The sequence below is a fragment of the Schistocerca cancellata genome, chromosome 3 (assembly GCF_023864275.1).
Source record: "Schistocerca cancellata isolate TAMUIC-IGC-003103 chromosome 3, iqSchCanc2.1, whole genome shotgun sequence".
NCBI lineage: Eukaryota > Metazoa > Arthropoda > Insecta > Orthoptera > Acrididae > Schistocerca > Schistocerca cancellata.
In genome coordinates this window covers 579,480,092-579,502,797 of record NC_064628.1, presented here as the reverse complement: position 1 = coordinate 579,502,797, position 22,706 = coordinate 579,480,092, and the positions used below count along the sequence as shown (strand labels likewise).

General features: G+C 44.1%; 1 protein-coding gene across 1 annotated transcript in view; it reads right to left on the bottom strand.

Moving 5' to 3' along the window:
* LOC126175435 (mitochondrial amidoxime reducing component 2) overlaps positions 1–22,706 on the bottom strand; it is a 147,332-nt gene that overhangs the window by 30,732 nt on the left and 93,894 nt on the right. Inside the window, exon 2 of the mRNA XM_049922236.1 lies at positions 13,881–14,156. Within this exon, the coding sequence (XP_049778193.1) occupies positions 13,881–14,155 (275 nt within the window). The 5' untranslated portion in view covers position 14,156. The remainder of the gene's footprint in view (positions 1–13,880; positions 14,157–22,706) is intronic.

Sequence of the window (22,706 nt, the reverse complement as noted above, 5' to 3'; positions counted from 1 at the left end):
GTTACTAGTGGTGGAGAAATTGTGAAAACTGTTCTCCTTTCCAAGTAGTAAGAGGATAGTATGATAAACTATTATTTCAAATGAATGGCTCCATCACCTCTACTGGCCTCATTGTCGACCATTTTTCCTTTGTCATATATAGGGTCCGCAAAGACATACATTCCTAGAAATCTAGGTAAGAAACTTTTTCGATTACCACGTATCTGACTCAAATAGTAAATTCTGTGCAACAAAAGCTGGGTAGGGAACAGAGAACCTATGTTGGAGTTGCAAATGCATTTCTTTTCCTATTTGTGTTGCTTTCCACTTTGAATTTATATTAATAGGAAGATTACAGACATAAATAAATCAGTGAGAAACAATACCAAGGTAGGCAAATAAATTTTTCAAACTACATGGAACAGTAAAGAGTGAAAATTTAAATTTCGATGTATGGAAACAATTCAGATTACTACAAGAATGTTGTGAATATGAACATTCGATGTATACATACCGAGAAAAAGACCCTTGTTGCAGTTCCTAGTAGACATGAACTAATGGTTTCGCACGCTGTGCAACTCTGGAAAATTGTTGCGTACAGTTTTCCTGTCAGTTCTGAATCAACTGCGCATCATGAACTTTAGGGACAGTTGTCCCAAAGAACTGGCAAGGGGAGTGGGGAGGTTGTTGAGTTTTCATTTTAGGTTGTACACAAGTGACCTGCCAAATATGAGTCGAAATGGTCGGCCATGTCTGAGGGTTGTACGATGAAGAGGCTGGCATAGGGGAGGAACTTGTGGTGGTCTGTATTGAACCATTCACAAGAGTGATAGCAAAATGAAAGGGGTGGTGGTGGTGGTGGTGGTGGTGGAGGAGGAGGAGGCAGCAAATATTGAACTTTCTCCAATATTGAGGAAGCATATCATTTACTGCCAACTGGGTTTCATCGAGAAGTACGAATGTGTGCACTTTGTTCTTGATGTCTGGGATGCCTGCTTCCGAATCTATAGATTCCTCAACACTTCAACAGTTCATCATTCCCAGTGAGGGTAGATGCTCTGCTCACTAGGAAAGCCCAAGGAACAGGTATATGACTGCATTTCCTAAAGGAGTTGGATTTCGTTTCCTCTTTTGCTCAGTCATCTAAAATTGGCCAAGGTAACTCACTTGTGCTTACACTACGCACAGATTATAGTCATGCCAATGAAAACAACGAATGGGGGATGCATAGAAATGGAACCTCACTTCCCAGATTTTTCAATTTTACGAGACCCAATGCAGACGTGAGGTCACTAAGTGGCAAACATACTGAAATAAAAGCACACCATCAAATACTTGACACTTTCTGGTTGGTTTGTTTCAGTGCTCATCAAGAACCAACAATGCCATTGTGGAATGGAACCTTGGGCCGCATACCTACCTATCTTGTTATTAACTGGTAATGTACACAAATTTTTGTGTTTGTTACTAAGCAGGATAATTAGGCTCTTCAGAGCCTCTTAAGGTTTGTTCACCATTTTGGATTCGGTTGTCAGTTGCTTGATGTATATTTTTACAAAACATGGCTGATAAGGCAGGCCGCACGAATAGTTGACTTGAGCCGCAGTTTATTTACTCCGAAAATCGCTTTTCACAGACAGGAAGTCATTACGATCGCCAATACACAGCGCCTAAGTAGTTACGGGCGCCAACAAGCACAAAGTTATGATAAGAGTGTTATCTAACTCTTAGACTCACTTGGAAATTGTGATGCAATCCGTAGTTACGGTTCGTAACACTAAGATGATGCAAGAGCATGAAAGCAACAGTGGCACCAGTCCTACCGCTACGCAATGCGAGAATCTATTAGAAGACCAATCCGGTTCACGACATCCAATACTGCTCAACGGCCGCAAATACCGAGACTGTATTCAACTAGTGTTTGGTAATGAGAGAACTTAGGGACAACCAATCAAGTTTAAACATAGCTTCAAACTTTTTTTATCTTCCTCGCTTACATGCTTAACGTCACATGTTCAACACATTAACTCAATCGTAAAGTCATCAGACGTCTGATGCTGCTTTATACGTGGGAGTTCGATTCCTGTAAAGAATCTCGGTTTACTGGTAAAGTCTAAACAATATACAAGCGGGGCAAGGCAAGCGGGGACGAAGAAAATGTATAGTCGTTGATAGTGCTTAAGCACTAGCTAAGCACGCGAGCGAAAGCGCGTCCTAGCGTCTGCAAACAAGACATTGCGTAATACAGACTAGCGTTCTTCCTGACCGAGAACTTCTCTCAGAGAGAGTGGCGTAGCAAACATCTCCCAGGCCCTATCTCTTGCGTCAGCAGGTTACTTGTTTGGCTATGCGTTAGCCAAAACATCCCACTTATCTCTTGACTAGTTCACACATTCTCAAGTTCAAGTATGCTCTTTAGGTTTTTGATTAAACATACTTTGTACGTAATTGTCACGAAGAAGTTGATTTACATATATTTCGTTCAGTTTATTCACATGTCCCGACACATTTTCCTTTTCCGCCGCAAAAAAAAAAGCAGAAATCCTCGCATCAGCAATAAGAGTTCGTAGACTAGCCGCCAAAAGATTGTTTTTCTGTATACAATAATTTACCAACAGCCGTATGTATTGTAGAAATTTATTTTATGAACTTCTTATATGCTACCAGTTTCGGTTGTCAAACCGCCCCAGTCTGTGTCGCCTGGCCACCAAGAGCTGTTGCATAGCGATTTGATTCACGGATCCACTTATATGGCGCCTTCCGTGTATAGCGATTTTACGACTATGACGTGTGGGACCTGAAGATGGCATCAGTGTAACGCCGAAACTGGTAGTATATAAGAAGTTCACAAAATAAATTTCTACAATACATACGGCTGTTGGTAAATTATTGTATCAAGAAATACATGCCAGCCGTTGTCCACAGTCCATAATGGATCAACAGAGACCAAAGGATTGTGTCAATAAATAAATAAAAAAGGCTACTGAGTCTTAAGTTATAGGTTTAGGTCACTGTGGGCTAGTAATTTTGTCCAACTGAGGGAGGAGGAGCGGGGGTGATTTCAGTAGCTAAATGCGATCTCTCAGAATTATTTAACGAGCATTCCAGTAAAAAATTTTAGCAGGTCCGATTCAGTAGACAGTCAAGTACCAACCTCTACCTTGATAGCGTCTGTTTTAGTGACGTTCGTTAGTAGTTTCGTCTTCATTCTGCCTCCCTTATCAGTCATCACATTTTCTTGCATCCTGAACACGACTGAGTGATATGATAATCAATGCGACCAACGCTTGCAGGATCTGATGCAGTTGACAAAATGATATTAGTCTAAAGTGTCGCACTATCTCTAGTTTTGTTTTGTGCCGGTAATGTCTTTTAGACGTATGGCTGTACCTTAGATTTTAGCCCAAACTTCCTCTAATACAAAATTAGAGTAACTTTCAGGCCGCCTTCTGCGAGTTTCAATGGATACCTCATAAAAATCTGCTAGATCAATCCATTTCCTCCTCCTTCACCTCTTCTTTCATCAACATCATCCTTCATTTCGTCCAGCCTAAAGATGCAGAATTTATTGTGCGATTTCACTGTCTTTCCTACCCAGACTATTTCCGTCGTATCCGCAGCTGCCATGTTTCGTTTGCATTAACTATAGTCACGAATGCAATTACTGAAAGCTGCCACAAAGAGGGATGAGGGCTGTTCTAGAACAGTTTGTGTTTCACATACGAAATAAATACTGTACGGTACAAAATCGATGAATCTCTCAGTACACGTTGCAACGGTTATTAAAGTGAAAAGTGTAGCACGTTAGCATGGTTACTAAGGCGTATTAATATTATTTCATAAACAAACTACATTACAAACATTTAATAGCATGCATACTTAACGACTCTGACTTCTCACTATTGCTGAAATGACCTGCAGAAAAACTGTAAAAAATTAGTTTCATTAAATACAACAAAAAGCTTTAACTAAGAGAACGTTTTAATGATATGCCAGGGTATGTTACATTACAATGTTGCCTTAAGCCGACTTTTCGTAATATACTGTACATTCCATTGCCTAAGAACGATGTTCGACTTAAGAAGCGGCATGGCATTAGTCTCTTGCAGATGAGCGGAGAAAAACTGTCCGCTGACCAGACTTAAGTTTCTCAGTTTATTCAAGATTTATATGCCAAAATCGACGAACTAGACCTTACGCGTGAACTCCCAATAAAACTTCTGTATTGGATGAAATAAATTTCAGGAAGGAAACCTCAAAAATACTATCACGTTAATGGTGTGTGCAAATGCCGCTAGAGGCCGCATGTTAAAACTCTTTGCTGTGGGCAAATCGAAGCCCCCATCGGAATTTAAAAACACAGAAGTCGTATCTCTTCCAGCGACGTACAAAAGCCAAAGCTGAGCAAGGATAACTAATGACGTTTTCTTTCGGTTGGCTTTCCAACCATGTTGTACAAAAAGTCAAAGAAAGCTCAAAGAGAAAAACCTCTAACTGTTCGCAACAACGGCTCTGTTATTAGTTCACTATGGCGGTCTGAAACATTTCATTACCGAGTACAAAATTAGCGCAGCGGCACGTTCTCCCAAGAAGAGGTTTTAATCGGGCAGCGCTCAGTGTGTTTCATCACGGCGTAATGCTACTATGATCGACATCAGCAGACTATCAATATTGTTTAGCATTACCAACCTCAGTCATGAGAAACGCGATCTATAAAGCCTTATTTCTTACTTAAAAGAAACGTTTCGTATTTAAAGTCGTATCGCCGCTATTAAAAGTTGAATTTGGTTACCATACAGTCATGCACGGGATGAAGCGGAAACGCTGTTTTACAGAGCATAATTATGATCATTTCGGTGCACTTCTACTTCCATTTCCAGTGGATACCGACGAATCTCTTAAAAACTAACATTTCCAATTTTCGAAATAAACATTATTTACAACAAATCGTGAGTACTCTTTTTCCAGACTTATTAGACCTGCAGGATTGGAGATGCTCGTAGAGAAGGAAAAAGAACAGTCTTAATTGAAGGAACATAGATTCTGAAGTGTCGGAGCAGTTCTAGTTGAATTTACGCACGATATGTCAAACTCGGGTTTGGGAAATCTTGGCCAGTCCCCCATCTCGGAAGAACGTAGACCATCGCCGTAAGTTGCATATACGGTGCAAATGTCCAACGTACCAAAAACGGGAGATGCTTTTACACCGAAACGTCTTTCTTCAAACAACGTTCCATCTTTCTCTTGTCCATATTTTATACATACATGACACAATAACTCAGGAAATGACGCCCGCAGAGAAATACCAACTCCTTCCAGAATTAAAATGTTAATTCAATAATAAGAAAGATATCTTCCGCACTCAGATAAAGCTGTTATGACTGCTTGCGCACACACAACGTTTATGTTTATGATGATTGAGACTGGAATTTTGTGTAGCAGAACAGCGCTGTTTATAATGACTTTATTAAACTATCAAAAAAAAATGGCTCTGAGCACTATGGGACTTAACATCTGAGGTCATCAGTCCCCTAGAACTACTTAAAGCTAACTAACCTAAGGACATCACACACACACATGCATGTCCGAGGCAGGATTCGAACCTGCGACCGTAGCGGTTGCGCGGTTCCAACCGCTCGGCCACTTGGCCGGCATCAAACTATCAGGTGATAACACTGCTAAGATAGGATCATAGTTAAACCTCGCAATTTTAACTGACCCATTTACGCCCAACCATGCCGTATTCAAATTTATTCATTGTTTGTAAACATATGGTTACAATTTTATACTGTTGACGGGAGAAATACCAATACAAGAAATGTGAATGACTATTTATAGAGAAAATAAGTCAGACCCAGTGAAATGCAATATGTCTTTTTCCCCCTCTTTATTGAGTTTCGATTCCCCCCGAAGTGGGCGGACTGGCAGCAGCTTAGTATGCCGCAATTCAGCCTACAGACTTTGTTTTAAAAAGATGAAGATAATAAAGAATAAAAACAAGCGATAAAATCGGAGACTTAAATGGTAACATGGCGAAAAAAAAAACACCGTGGAACTTAAAAACATAGAACAAAGGGATGACGATGCTAATAAAATACATATGAAGCAGACAGGTAAAATAATAGACAGACAATTAAAAAAACACGGCGACAGTCTGGTTTCTGTTCGCGAAAGACATAAAATTCACACCCAGCGGCAGCATGGTTTCTGTTCGCAACACTTTGGAAAGACGAACAACAAGGAACATTCACTTGAAACACTGCACTAAAAGGTTGGCAAATATGACAGACCACAGCCGAGAGCAGGTGGAGGGAAACTGGACAGATGATGGGAAAAGAAAAAAAGGGGGGGGGGAAGGAGAGGAAAAACGGCGGGGGAGGGGGGAAAGGATCCGATGGAGGATGTGTCTTAAAATGGAACAACACACATATCTACTCATACAATAAACGGCAGACGAGATTGTAAACCAGTAGCTGCCCTCTTTCGACACAATCTGTCGAACAGACTCCGGAACTGGCGGGTACTCCTTCCAGGGTAGTGATCGATGTAAATCAGAGCATGCCCTCTTCGTGAAAAGCGCCGTGTCCTCTGGGTGGCCGAAAGGGGAACCACAACAAATAGCTACTTCAATTCGTCGAGAACAGCGCCTTGTCTCATCAGCATCTACTCTACCTTCCACTCATTTGATCCTGCAATCAACTGCGTATAAAAACAAATCTGCACCCAGCTGCTTCAGATATAGCCCTGAATCTAAGCATGCTACAGCACAGCCGATGCCACCGGCCTATCAGTGGTCTGGTATTTCCCGGCTGCGACAAAACAGCACTTATACTTTGGAAGATGTATGGAAAGTTTTCTATATTATTTTTTCGTTCGTGCTTCTTTTTATACCGATTAAACGCTCACTTTTATCTGCTGCCGACTCATTTTCATTTGGCACCGAGCAGTGGAGTAAAAAAAATTAAGAAGTAGGGTCTTGCTCTGGTAGCAGCAGTAGCGAGTGGACGCAAGCCAGAAGCGAGCTCGTTGCACTTTTCATTTTGCTCAGCACAGTGGCGAGTTGACAAAAATGCTGATTTTTTTCAAATGTCACCTGAAACTTGATGGAATTACACGTTAAAGAGAATGATCAGCAACCACAAAACAGAAACGAAGTGTGAAGAGCAGACTGCTGATTTGAAAAGATTGACGATTCCAGATACGAGGGAGAGAAAAACTTTTTTTTTTATTATATGGTAGTGGCCAAAGGAGATCTGGATATTCTGTAATATTCTCGCTGCAACTTATCTGAGCATGATCAGTTTACGTGACGAGTGAGTAAGCATGTGAGTGAGTGAGAGTGAGTGAGAATTTCACGGCACGTTTAGATCTGGCTTGCTCCAGCATCTTCAAGTGTACCAAACGAAAACAAATCCTTTTAGTTACCAAACATTCAGGCAATAACACAAAGCAGTCTCACTTCGAAGGAAAGAAAGAATGTTTGAAGATTTGTTCTTAATCCAGACTACGACGAGGTCACTGAAGACTGAACGTACAGCCAGATACGACAACGATGAGAAAGAAAACCTTTAAACTATATATTCACGCCTATCTGTAACGGCGTAGCAAGCTGAAGGCATGTGCTTTATACTATTCCAGATGGTTATAGTATTTGATATATTTGACTGATACCAACTCGTCTCTCTCTCTCTCTCTCTCTCTCTCTCTCTCTCTCTCTCTCTCTCTCTCTCTCTCTATGTTTCAAGACTGTTCAGCTACAGAATTCGGTTATTTTTGACGCATATATTCTGAAGTGTGTCACTTTATAATGGTCCCTAAGAAATTATGGTGTATCCCAAATTTTTGACATCAAGTTCACCACAGTTTAACCTTTCAAAAATATGCCGGTATTCACCTTATTCGAGGTAGGTTATCCAATGAAACTTTTTTTTTGTTTTTTTTTCAAGCCAGAGCAGTCTTGTTAGATTTTCACAATAAATACAGTCACGAGGATTATTTTTTCCCCTTCCTCTATCTTTATTTCAAATGTTCAAATGTGTGTGAATTCCTAAGGGACCAAACTGCTGAGGTCATCGGTCGCTACACTACTTAAACTATCTTATGCTAAGAATAACACACACACACCCATGCCCGAGGGAGGAATCAAGCCTCCGGCGGGAGAGGCCGCGCAATCCGTGACATGACGCCTCAAACCGCACGACCACTCCGCGCGGCCTCGCTTTATTTATTGTGAAAATAACAGAGCCACGATTTATTTTCTCTCTTCCTCTAGCTCCTTTAACAGATTGTATTAGGTGTCATTTGTCGTGAATGGAAACTATATCCATAACTGTTTTTGTAACCAAAGATCCAAACGCTTCTATCTATCGATATCAGAGAGTGGTAGAGTATTACACAATAATACCATGACGGTAGGTCTAACGTCGTCGCACGACACCGCTGCTGCAACAAAACAGTAATTGGCGATCAGCCACGTGTTCCAGGAATCATACTGATTGCTTCCCATACGGTACTAGTAAAACAGTTGAACAAACACGGATGTGACAGCCACGATCAATCCTACTGGCAGTTTTCTCAAGGGTTCAAAAAGGGGGGGGGGGGGGTCCCCTCAATGGGTATAAGGCCGACGTTACCCAATTCACCGAAGAGTGATCACCTAGGCTGTAACTCAGTAGCATACATGAAATGTAAGCTGATCAGCCAGCATGCAGGTACTTCCACAACTGTTCGTGCATACTGGCCAGTTTATCCGAATTCATGTACCTATACTCGCAGATCGTAGTTACAGGCTTTGAGGTTCAGTCGCTCCACAAGATGGATTAAAATATATTTTTCAGTACTGTGTAACAGAATGTAAACTATCAGGGCGAAATTTGAATATTTAAATAATAAGGAAATTGTTTTTTTACATCGGGTTATATTTTTCAGTCAGGGGTAGCAGCTAGTCTTATGGATGCGTCTTGGTTAACTCGACGTAGCAGAGGTCTGGAGCTGTGGTTTCTACAAAGTTCAGCTCTTAAACAAACTTATGGTCTTCCAAAAGACTCTGCAAGCTGGGTCTAGGGGAGTCTTACCACACTCCACATGATTTTCACATTCCACTGCTTAAGTTGCAAGTGCTGCCCTGAGATGATGAGGAATTCGTGGTGGGCCGCATCATAACCAGTCAGAAGACTGATGGGGAAAAAAAACCATGAAGGATAATCAACAGTGTGACTCTGTATACCTCTCTTATCCTTCGATGCGTTATGAATCGGCAGCTGATGTTAATGGTTTGGTTGGTTGGTTTGGGGAAGGAGACCAAACAGCGTGGTCATCGGTCTCATCGGATTAGGGAAGGATTGGGAAGGAAGTCGGCCGTGCCCTTTCAGAGGAACCATCCCGGCATTTTCCTGGAGTGATTTAGGGAAAGCCGGCCGGGGTGGCCGAGCGGTTAAAGGCGCTACAGTCTGGAACCGCGCGATCGCTACTGTCGCAGGTTCGAATCCTGCCTCGGGCATGGATGTGTGTGATGTCCTTAGGTTAGTTAGGTTTAAGTAGTTCTAAGTTCTAGGGGACTGATGACCTTAGAAGTTAAGTCCCATAGTGCTCAGAGCCATTTGAACCATTTTTTTTTATTTAGGGAAATCACGGAAAACCTAAATCAGGATGGCCGGACGTGGGATTGAACCGTCGTCCTCCCGAATGCGAGTCCAGTGTCTAACCTGATGTTAATGTTTTGATACTCATAATGTTACAGGTACTCTAGTTTCTGACAATGGCAGTTCAATTCGGTGTGGTAAATGCATGCTAAATATGTAAATTCCGCGCTTAGAATACGGTGACAAGTACTACCACCTAATCAGAATCACACTAACACGCGTAATCTGTGGCGTTAATTTCTGTTGCTGAAAATTCACTTGCTTGCTAACGGTGGTTGTCTGATAAAATGAGTTGTTTGCCAGTTTTGTTTTAGGTCCATTCTGACGTTTTCCGAAACTGTCAAAAGCATAAACGCAACTGGTATCCAAACAACGACTGATCCTGTTGCCCTAGTAATTGTTGAGAGCCTGTCTGTTTGGAAACGTTCTGCCTGATCAGTAAATATCGTCATATTTCTGACAGAAAAAATTGCAATATTTCAGTTGAACTTCCAGCAGGTAAATGCAACATGAAAGTGTGACAGCAATTCAACTCCTCTTTCTATCAGAGCCAAAGAGCAGTATTCGACGCAAGCGCCACTGTGCAGAAGTCTGTTAACCTTGCAGTAGAGGGGGGGGGGGGGGATCTTCTCTCTCTTTGACCTCGACATACAACTGTCTTATGCCACGATACAATATCTATCTCAGAACTTTCACACCCAAGTGTTCAGGAAAATCTTCTCACTTGTGCACATTCATACACGAACATCTAAATACACGCGCACGTGTCTGTCGTGCTCTCTGAGACCTATTGCTTTCATAATGTTCCCACATACATTAAAATACGGTTGTTCCCACTTTTTCCAATCACTTACAGCGTCGACCATTCGCCAGTTTCAAAAAATGTACGTCCTGCTCGCTTAAATAGGGGAATTTCGGTCTCCGGCGCAAATGTGAAGTTCTCGTGTTAGAATTTGTGAAACTCTTTCTCGTGCAACCCAATTCTCGATAAACAGAACGGGCTTGAGATAGAACCAAATTATAGGTAAAATTCTGTTAGGTAGTAATGACAACGACTTTAGTTATCAGCGATTGCATTTCAAAGGACTAACATATTTCAACTTCTAGGCCACATTAACGAACGTTTTAATTCACTCGGACTACATTTCAGTGTCACTTAGTCGAACGAACCACTGCGTTCCCCGATCATATTACCTACATACGTCGACAGCTCCGCGAACAGACATACAAAGGCGGAAAATATGCAAAGCCAAAACATAACGAATGTAGAGTAATGAAATTTCGGGAATACATTTTGTCTAGGTAACACATTTAACTGATTAAAACTGCGAGATCACAGGTTAATGTAAGCGCAAGATAAAAAACAAAAACAAAAAACAAAAAAAAAGAAGAAGCACTCCGTCTTCAGGCCACCAGTGGGCTACCGGGACCAACCGACCGCCGTGTCATCCTCAATGGAGAATGCGGACAGGAGGGGCGTGGGGTCAGCACACCGCTCTCCCGGTCGTTATGATGGTATTCTTGACCGAAACCGCTACTATTCGGTCGAGTAGCTCCTCAATTGGGATCACGAGGCTGAGTGCACCCCGAAAAATGGCAACGCACGGCGGCCTGGATGGTCACCCATCCAAGTGCCGACCACGTCCGACAGCGCTTAACTTCGGTGTTCTCACGCGGACCGGTGTATCCACTGCGGCAAGGCCGTTGCCCCTAAGCGCAAGATAAGCCACTGCAAATGTGAAATTTTGGTACCTTAATAACTGGTGCAACCGCCAGAATGTTGAATGCAAGTATGCAAACATGCATGCATTCTGTTGGACAGGTGCCGGACGTCAGTTCGTGGCATGGAGTTCCAGGTCTGTCGCACTTGGTCGGTCAGCACAGGTGCTGTTTGCGGACGACGTTGGAGCTGTCATCCGATAATGTCCCATATGCGTTCGATTGGAGACAGATCTGGCGATCCAGCAGTTCAAGGCAACATATCGACACTGCGTAGAATATCTTGGATTGGAAAACACCTGCTGGAAAGCTGTTCGTTAAGTGCAGCAGAATAGAACGAATTACAAGACTGACGTACAAATTGGCAGCCAGGGTGTGGGGAATAACCACGAGAGTGTTCCTGCTGTCATACCAAATCTAACCCTAGACCACAACTCCAGATGTAGGTCCAGTGTGTCTAGCACTCACAGCAGACAGGTTGGCTATAAGCCCTCAACTGGCCTCCTAATCAACACATGGCCATCACTGGTACCTAGGCAGAACCATATTTCATCACAAAACACAATAGACCTCCACCCTGCACTCCTATGAGCTTTCGCTTGTCACCACAGAAGTCTCAAATGGCGGGGGTCTGGCTCAGAGCTGTCTTCGAAGTACCGGTAGCCAATTTGTAACAGTTTATTGTGTCACTTTGGTGCCAACTGCTGCTCAAATTGCTGCTGCAGATGCAGTACGATGCGCCAGAGCCATACGCCGAAAACGATGGTCTTACCTTTCTGTAGTGCCACGTGGCCGTCCGGAACACTGCCTTTTGGCGACTGTACATTGTCGTGATCACCGCTGCCAGCAATCATGTACAATGGCTACATTCCTGCCAACTCTTTCTGCAATATCGTAGAAGGAATACCCAGCTTCTCGTAGCCCTATTACATGAATTCCTTCTACCTCAGTGAGGTGTTGATAATGGCGTCTTTGTCGCATTAGAACATTCATTAACATCAACAACAAAAAAATGGTTCAAATAGCTCTAAGCACTATGGGACCTAACATCTGAGGTCATCAGTCCCCTAGACTTTGAACTGCTTAAACCTAACTAACCCAAGGACATCACACACATCCATGCCCGACGCAGGATTCGAACCTGCGACCGCAGCAGCCGCGTGGTTCCAGACTGAAGCGCCTAGAACCGCTCGTCCACCACGGCCGGCCATTAACATCAATTCATCATACCCAATATCAAAGGTAACTAACGCTCACGACCGTTACAGCATGTGTTTAAAGTAAACCTGATTGGCATCCTCCTATGGCGCTATTAGTGCCACTCTTATGCGACTAACGCGAAATTTTAATAGACATCATTCGGATTCAGATACATGCCTACCATACTTCGTTTATGTCGCACAAATCCTTCTTGGTGTTGCGATTTTTCTTGTTGTCAGAGTATTTGTTACTTTTACTACCACTATTTCTAGTTCTTAAATTATTATTTGTACAGAAACCTAGATGGCAGTTATAAGAGTCGCGGGACATGAAATGGAAGCAGTGGTTGGGAAGAGAGTGAGACTGGGTTGTAGCCTCTCCCCGATGTTATTCAATCTGTATATTGAGCAAGCAGTAAAGGAAACAAAAGAAAAATTCGGAGTAGGTATTAAAATCGATGGAGAAGAAATAAAAACTTTGAGGTTCGCCGATGACATTGTAATTCTGCCTGAGACAGCAAAGGACATGGAAGAGCAGTTGAACGGAATGGACAGTGTCTTGAAAGGAGGGTATAAGATGAACATCAACAAAAGCAAAACGAGGATAATGGAACGTAGTCGAGTTAACTCGGGTGATGCTGAGGGAATTAGATTAGGGAATGAGACACTTAAAGTAGTAAGCAAAATAACTGATGATGGTCGAAGTAGAGAGGATATAAAATGTAAACTGGCAATGGCAAGGGAAGCGTTTCTGAAGAAGAGAAATTTGTTAACATCGAGTATAGATTTAAGTGTCAGGAAGTCTTTTCTGAAAGTATTTGTATGGAGTGTAGTCATGTATGAAAGTGAAACATGGACGATAAATGGTTTGGACAAGAAGAGAATAGATGCTTTCGAAATGTGGTGCTACAGAAGACTGCTGAAGATTAGGCGGGTAGAACATATAACTAATGAGGAGGTATTGAATAGAATTGTGGAGAAGAGAAATTTGTGGCACAACTTGACTAGAAGAAGGGATAGGTTGGTAGGACATGTTCTGAGGCATCAAGGGATCACCAATTTAGTATTGGAGGGCAGAGTGGAGGGTAAAAATCGTAGAGGGAGACCAAGAGATGAATACACTAAGCAGGTTCAGAAGGATTTAGGTTGCTGTAGGTACTGGGAGATGAAGAAGCTTGCACAACATAGAGTAACATTGAGAGCTGCATCAAACCAGTCTCAGGACTGAAGACCACAACAACAAATTATTATTCTTCCTGTGGAGTTTTAATATTATATTACGACCATAAAAATGCACCTCAGCTAGTGCCAGGCGTCCTGGTCGTATAGGAGTGTGTCTTACCTGTCCCTGAGCCTGAAGACACCGTCGCGAGCGGACGCCGGCTCGGCAATCCCCCTCTCCGTGCAGTCGGCCTCCTTGAGGCTGATGCCGCGGCCGGACTTGAGCGGGTAGATGGTGATTGCGGACAGCTTGCCCACGCTCTTCCACTTTCGGGGCGGTTGCTGGCGCCTGCGCCGCTGCGTCACCCACGCCGCCCCCAGCGCCGCCACGCACGCCACGCAGAGCGCCAACCAGGGGGCCACGCCGCCTCTCACCGCCGGCAGGGGCAGAGCCATGCTGCCAACAACGGAGCAAATCAGCCTCAACGTACAGCCGTGAGCTATTAGACAATGCCCGGATGGTGAATATTGTGTTCCACAGATTTTGCTATGTACACCTGTGCAAGGCAGTCTTGCGTATTATGCACGACTCCCAGCTTGTAACTGCACTTCCAGTCACAAATAATTGGAATCCGCCGAGTTTGCCGCGTCCTAATTGAAACAAAGCAGTCGGGACAGAGTATGCACCACGACTAGAGTTGTGAAACTACCTTAGGCTACTGGGGACTGTCATAAATAAGTGTAGACTACTGCAATTTTGCTAGTAGCTTTGATCAGTTAAGATCACAGCCGCGTTACTGATACATTAGGAACATTGAATACCCATCGGGTGCTACCCAACTTCGATCACTTTGCCTGTATTTGTGATCAGTGTCTTACTCGATTACCCTACCAAACGGTAAGCAGTGAAACGTATAGAATCTGGCAGAACAGACAGTGTCGCGTAGCCTACGAGATATACAGGGTTATTACAAATGATTGAAGCGATTTCACAGCTCTACAATAACTTTATTATTTGAGATATTTTCACAATGCTTTGCACACACATACAAAAACTCAAAAAGTTTTTTTAGGCATTCAAAAATATTCGATATGTGCCCCTTTAGTGATTCGGCAGACATCAAGCCGATAATCAAGTTCCTCCCACACTCGGCGCAGCATGTCCCTATCAATGAGTTCGAAAGCATCGTTGATGCGAGCTCGCAGTTCTGGCACGTTTCTTGGTAGAGGAGGTTTAAACACTGAATCTTTCACATAACCCTACAGAAAGAAATCGCATGGGGTTAAGTCGGGAGAGGGTGGAGGTCATGACATGAATTGCTGATCATGATCTCCACCACGACCGATCCATCGGTTTTCCTATCTCCTGTTTAAGAAATGCCGAACATCATGATGGAAGTGCGGTGGAGCACCATCCTGTTGAAAGATGAAGTCGGCGCTGTCGGTCTCCAGTTGTGGCATGAGCCAAGTTTCCGCGGGCTACGCGTGAAACTTGCCCGCACGCGTTCAACCGTTTCTTCGCTCACTGCAGGCCGACCCGTTGATTTCCCCTTACAGAGGCATCCAGAAGCTTTAAACTGCGCATACCATCGCCGAATGGAGTTAGCAGTTGGTGGATCTTTGTTGAACTTCGTCCTGAAGTGTCGTTGCACTGTTATGACTGACTAATGCGAGTGCATTTCAAGCACGACATACGCTTTCTCGGCTCCTGTCGCCATTTTGTCTCACTGCGCTCTCGAGCGCTCTGACGACTGAAACCTAAAGTGCGGCTTCAGCCGAACAAAACTTTATGAGTTTTTCTACGTATCTGTAGTGTGTCGTGACCATATGTCAATGAATGGAGCTACAGTGAATTTATGAAATCGCTTCAATCATTTGTAATAGCCCTGTATAAACATCATTTATAGCGAAATTGAAATTGTCAATATTCAATTAAAGTTTTATTCGAAAATTGTTGATTTGCTACGTGAAACAGAGAGATGTTTTGGTAAATATATATAAAAAAGATTTATCATAATGCGCTAAAGTAGCCATTTCCTGAATAAAAAATTAAAAACCCACAAAACTTATCGAACATCGCTTCAGTCCTTCCTTGAGCATATTAAACACATTTCTGTTATTCATGAACAATTTCGCACCTATCAGTAACAGGGAACTATTACCTTTTTACATTATTAACATTCTACTGGGTATAAGAAACAACAATAATACGAGGGTTGCCCAGAAAGCAATGCACCGCATTTTTTTCTCAGCCGAAAACAATGATACGAATGCGAAACAATACGTATATATTATTTGAAGTCTCCTGAGTGAGCGCGCCAAGTTTCCGTCACTTCCGACAGATAGCATAGCTCCAGGGCAGTTTCAAAGTGGCGTCTGTAGGTGATATACGTTACAAGCAACGTGGAGTCATTGAATTTATCACTGCAGAGAAAGACACTTTGGGGCATATTCACAAACGCATGTGCAAAGTCTATGGAGCATCTGCTGTCGACAGAAGTACAATTAGTCGCTAGGCACGGAAGGTGAAGTTATCAGAAGACAGTTCGGCGGAGCTCCACGATTTGCAGCGGTCGGGGAGACCATCCTGTCACACCTGACAGCCCTGACCTAGCCCCCTCGGACTTCCACTTGTTTCGGCCATTAAAGGATGCTATTCGTGGAAGAAGCCATTTTGTGGACGATGAGGTGGTGATCCACAAGTGAACCACTGGCTCCGCCACCGAGACAAGGACTGGTACCGACAGAGCATACACGCCCTTGTTTCACGCTGGAGGAAGACCACAAAATGGGATGGAGATTACATGGAAAAATTGGGTGTGTAGATAAAACACCTTTCTTTCGAGTGTGTAATTGTCGTATGTTCAATAAAGAATTATTGAAGAAAAAATGTGGTGCATTACTTTCTGGGCAATCCTTCGTAATTTTTTTTTTACGTTTGTGCTTGTTAACATTTTCAATTTGCGACAAGTCTGGTGAGGCGGACCAGGGCAAAAGGCTGACATTCTGTGACACCAAACAGGCACGTGTTCGTGCAGTAACATGTGGTTGTCCCTTGGCTTGCTGAAAAAATTGCGTCTGGAGTGTTGCGCAGAAAGGGTATGACTATGGGTCCTAGACGTCATTCACGTACGTCATAGTGCCCTGGACACGCACCAGCTGTGTGCCTAGAGTTGGCGCTGCATGTCTTGTGCGAATGCAATCACTAAGATGCCTCTCCTCCTGTCTGTGGTGAATCAAACAGCGGCAATTATTTTCAAACACACAGAACTTGGATTCGTCCGAAAACACTATCTGATGCGATAGCTGACCACAGTGGCGTCGTTGCATACATCATTGTCACCTAGCACGTTTCTGCACGTTCGTCAAAGGTAGGCGAGAACTGCCGTGCCGTAATAAACGGCGATGGATTGTCAACCCTGATAAGTTTACGGTACGTTACGCTGTTCCCACAGTTGCACAGAGCCGAGGAGGTCGCAGATCTGTCCTGTAATGCTATTAGAGTGAGGTGTCTATCTTCTCAGGTGGTGGTGGTGGTAGTGGTGGTGCGATCTGACCCATGTCGTCGTCTTTTACGGCCCTCAGTGAACCATTCTGCACACACCCGTTGCACGGCCAAAACGCTTGGTCCTGCACGAGCAGCAATTTTCTGGATAGATGTATCACATTCTCTCATGCCCATAATGCGTCCTCTTTCAAATTCAGGAGTAGGTCCTCTGGTCCAACTGAACCCGTCACTGACTAGAAATTGTTACGTTCACTATCCAGAAAATTGCTGCTCGCGCAGGACCAAGCGTTCTGGCAGTGCAACGGGTGTGTGCAGAATGGTTCACTGAGGGCCGTAAAACACGACGACATGGGTCTGATCGCACCACCCAGACCACCACCAGTCATTGAAAGTCCCTTGCAGAAACATTGAGCCGTGCTGCTTCTATAGCCGTCCATTATTGTGAAATTCGTTGCACTATGTCAGGTAAAAGGAGTTCTGACACGATTTTAGGAGGTATCTCACGACTTCTGTGACTTCAGGGTAGGGCGCAAGGTATTGCAAACAAGCCACTGTGACTGAAGTGTCAGTTACAGTTTGTGATTATTGTATTATTAAAAGAGATTGTTGGTTACTTGGGGGGGGGGGGGGCATCAGTTGCTCAGCCCTGGAACAGTTCGTCTGGCGTTAGTAAAGTTCGCCAGAAACGTGTTCCGACTATGAAAGTACACAGGAGCGGTAAAATCGAGGCACTGAAGGCAATACTGATGCCAGAACTAACAAATAATTTACACATACGTAAGAGCAGATGAGGTGTCTTCCAGTGCTCAATCCATGGCGACAGAAACCCCACGCGCGTTGGTTGGTTGGTTGGTTTGGGGAAGGAGACCAGACAGCGTGGTCATCGGTCTCATCGGATTAGGGAAGGAAGTCGGCCGTGCCCTTTCAGAGGAACCAGCCCGGCATTTGCCTGCAGTGATTTAGGGAAATCACGGAAAACCTAAATCAGGATGGCCGGACGCGGGATTGAACCGTCGTCCTCCCGAATGAGAGTCCAGTGACCCACGCGCGTCCTATGCCTGCCACCCGATTAAGAGTGAAGACAACTGTTAGCAAAAAATGCCTTCTAGTTGGATGTTCTTGGGGCTCTAGATGTGCGAACCCTGTCCCACCCTATAGCCACTATAGTGGCGTTTAAGAGTACCCACTGTTCAACAGACTGCTGCTCTTAAAACGGAAAATAGGTTGCAGCAGAGAAAGATGTAAACCGCTTCTACTAGCAATTAAGACAGTGTAAAAGAGGGAGGAAAGAGGGAGCTACAAAAATGGATAGGGTCGAGCGCCCCCAGACCTACCACGTAGCAGGAGACGTTGTTCCAACCCCAACCACTGCTCACTGAGTCACTGCAAATTAAAACGTGGTCAAGAGAGATTTTTAATAAAATGTAGGGCTCTGTTAATGGCTATCAGCTCTGCCATAGGAGCACTGCCTGTTCCCGAGAACAAATGTTGCTCCTGACAAGAGGGAGACTTAACAGAATATCCCTTCCTGTCCATGGTTTCAGGGCCACTAGTGTAAATAATGGCAGCACCCTCATACTCTTGGAGATTTGAAAGCAATAGGCGCTAAAAGGTCGTGGCTGCAAATGAAACTTTAGGGCCCTGGAATAGACTGGTCGTAATTTGTGGCCTGGATACCAACCACATATGGCGGGGACGAGAGGGGAGGATTGTGGGAAAACAGAGGTGTTAATTCTAAGAAGGCTCGGTAGAGGTTCCCGCAGAGGGTCGCAAGGTGCGTTCCAACTGCCAACTGATAATCTCAGCCAAGGGCAGGTGCCAGGGTGTCTATGCCCCTCAGGCTCAAGGAAGCAGAGAGCAATAAGTTCCTGCATGCAGCTAGGCTTTAGTTGTTAAATATGGGGCATCAAATTCACACCTTTATCATAGGCCCTAAAAACGGGCTGTGGAACATCCTACACGTGCTGGATACCGAAGAACACTTCTGGGTCAGGATGGACTCTGGTATTATGACAGAAATTCATTACTTGCACTTCGAAAGAGAATTAGAAACCTTGGGAAAGGATCCAAGCAGAGGCACTTCAGACGGCACTTTACAGCTGGCTGGCATCAGCCGACACTACTGAGTGGGAAGCTTTATGAAATGCAGAAGTCGTTGACATATAGTTCAGGAATTACCGGTGACCCAATAGACGCCACTAGCCTACTGATGGTGGTAAGGAAGAGGGAGACACTCAGCACAGAAACTTGTGAGATACTTTCTCTTGGACCTGTGGAGAGCAGAGTGAAGTACCAGTTGTAACACAGAACACTCGGTGGGTAAAAAAAAAAAAAAAAAACTCGCTAGGGAGCCTCAGAAGTCCCAATCGTGGAGGGTAAATAAAATGCGATGTTGTGTGCATAATTTGGTCAGAAAACTGCAATAAGGTGTTGCAATTTAGAGAAAGCCGCTTAGTCTGCTGTTTCCAACCTAAATAGGTGGTCAGTTGCGGATCGTCCCTCCCAGAAACCATACTAATAGAGGGACAAGACGATCCAGAGATTCGAGAACACATCATAATCTGTTAGCAATCATCCTTACTAGCAATTTGCAGAACACGTTGGTTGGGATAATGAATGGGTAGCTGTCGATTGACATTAGATTGTTGCCTGGCTTGATAATTGGGAAAATGGTATTATGTCGCCAATGTGAAGGGAAGACACCTCTGAGGCAAGTAAAGTAAAATATCCTGAGCAGATGTACCCTTTGAGCAAGATTAACATGTTGGATTAGCTGATTACGAACTGAATCAGGGCCTAGGGCTGAAATGTAGGACAAGGCAAGAGCCTGAAGCATTTCCAATCAGTGAAAGGTCCATTACATAACTCAGCTTGGCAGGGGCGGGGGTGAGATATAGGAGGGATGTACTCAACTTGCCATTTTGTGTTAGAGAGGCAGCTGGGTAAGAAGAGGATGCAGACAATGTTGGAAAGTTGGTCGCGTTGTACTCCGAGATAACTATAAAGGACGAGACCCAGAACAGTTTTTGATGTTTGGCACCATAAAAGGCTATGGGTTTCGGCCCACACCTGGGTGGAAGGAGTGTACATTCTCAAGGAGGAGACATAGAGCTTTCAGCATTCCTTCTTACTGCACGTAATTAAATATCGAGCCTTAGTGCAGACTCATTTGAAAGTGAGGAGGGTGGGCCATGCAGGATGCCACTCGAGACATTGCAGGGCCCTACAATGATACTGAGTAGCAGCTGCAACGTCTTTGGTCCACCAAGGGACTGGCTGGCAGCAGAACATGCCTTTAGAAAGACAAACAGCAGTGGGGGTGATAGTGTTAGAGACGTTTCCCACTACCTCGTCGAAGCCATCTGACAGCGGGGGTGGAGATGGCAGCTGACATACATAACTGCCAACTGGCTCTTTGATAAACCATCGTGATAACTGTTCGTTGAACGTTAAGAAGGAAGCGACAGAATGACCGAGAAGTGATCACTGACACGAAGACCACTGTGGAGCAACCAATGTAGCGAAGTCAGGAACTGAGGGAAGAGCTCATAAGATCTATAGCCAAAATTAAGCAATGAGCGGCGCTGAAATTGGTACAAGCGCCATCATCGAGGCTACACAGATCAAGATAGGAAAGAAGCTGATTTATCAGATGGCCTCTACTGGACCAAGTGTTACTTCCCCACAAGGGGTGGTCCACACTGAAAGCCCCAAGTAGGAGAAAAAGAGAGGTTAGGCAGCTGTTGGATTAAGGTGGTTATCTGAAAGGAAGTAAGTGCTCTGGCTGGAGGCAAGTAAATGTTAAAATGTAACACATGGTGATTTGTATTATCATCACTATTGCTTCTAGTGTTGTGAAGAGGGAAATCACTCAGTGACGACATCTATGTGAATCAGTGTACTGAACACTCCAGTTGCTTTCCTTGGCCCAGTAAGATACCAATAGAATACACAATAACCACGAAGCTTTGGAGACGTGTCATCAGTGAAGTGAGTATCTTGATGGGCGATATAAACTGCAGAGTAAAAGGGAATTAATTGGAGTTCAAGCTGATGATAATAGTATCCATTATAGTTGGTGCACTGGTTAGCTGTGAATGGGCCATGAGGAGTGATCAAGTCCCAGGACCACTGTCACCAGTACAGGAGGAGCAACATCAACGAATGTTGGTTCAGAATCCGATGGTAGGGGGACCTGACACCTCCATAGTCATTGGAGCAGCTTCCTCCTCCTCCTCCTCCTCCTCCTCCTCCTCCAACTCTTTCGCTAGTTTTGGTTGTCAAGATTCTTGCAAGAACTTATCCACTGTAAGTATGGGGACAGATGAGTTAGCAGCATTGGGACCCATAGGCTACAGTAGCTTCTCCAACTGGGTGTTGAAGTGATTCCCAAAGATGGTGTGGTAGGGACCACAAGACTTGAGGGTGGTGATACCGCTGTTTTGGAAAAAACAGTGTTTGGAGGGGGGGAGGGGGGTAGACAGCAATTACTTTTCCCTAATTGGTCACCAAGTGTACAGATGCAGGAATTCATTTTTTTTATTGCCTCAGTGTATAACAGGTAGTCAAGTGATTATATTCTTGTCTTTTCTTTTTTTAAATACTGAGCAAACCAGTGAATGTGGAGGTTACCATTGACTACAGTCGACACACGGTTGTTCACAAGGCTTACATTCGTCTACATTTTCCGCATTTTGGATCTGCCATGCAGCGGGATGACATATGGCCAAAGCTTAAACATTGGAAACACCTCATGGACGGTGAAACATACGGTTTAACATCATACCTGTACGCCAGAACTAACTTTTTTCTGGGATGACATTCCCTTTAAAGCATAAGATGAAAGTGCCTTTATCAGTTTCCTTATCCTTGGGATTTATCTATTTATTTATTCATTTACTGCATGTGTCAGACAAAATGTGCAACTCCCTATTCGGGATTAGATAGTACTTCCTTCTATCTGGAGTGAAGGTCTCTGAAACAAAACTCCTTGCACCATATTCGAAGTTTTATGTGGGGCAACAGTCATTCGTATGTCACCCAGTCATCACATACCCGAAGAGCTTGAGACTGTGTAGCAGTGGAGGCCTTAATCAATAGTGATACACCGCGCATTTTTCTCAATCTGTCAACTTCTTTAAATATGTCTTCTATGAGCTTCACAAAATACAATGGTTTTGTCGTCGTGAAAGTACCTCCTTATGTTCTACTACACACAAGGTAATGAGTAAATTGTTTCACTTCCAGTAGTTCGACTTGTCCTTCCCCTGGTGTAGCCACGGTGGGGAAAGCAGTAAGATTGTAGCTGTCCATACTGAAATCTAACCTGTCTGTTGAGACGGCCAAATCAGAATGGCCATTGTGTCGGCTCAATCTGAAACGTTTCGTGTGAGTAACGACCGGCATGCTGCCATCTACACTGATCACTGGCTCTCCCGGTAGCCTCAGCGAAGGGCATCTGACACGACGGCCACTGCAAAAAGTCCAGTTGCCCTATGG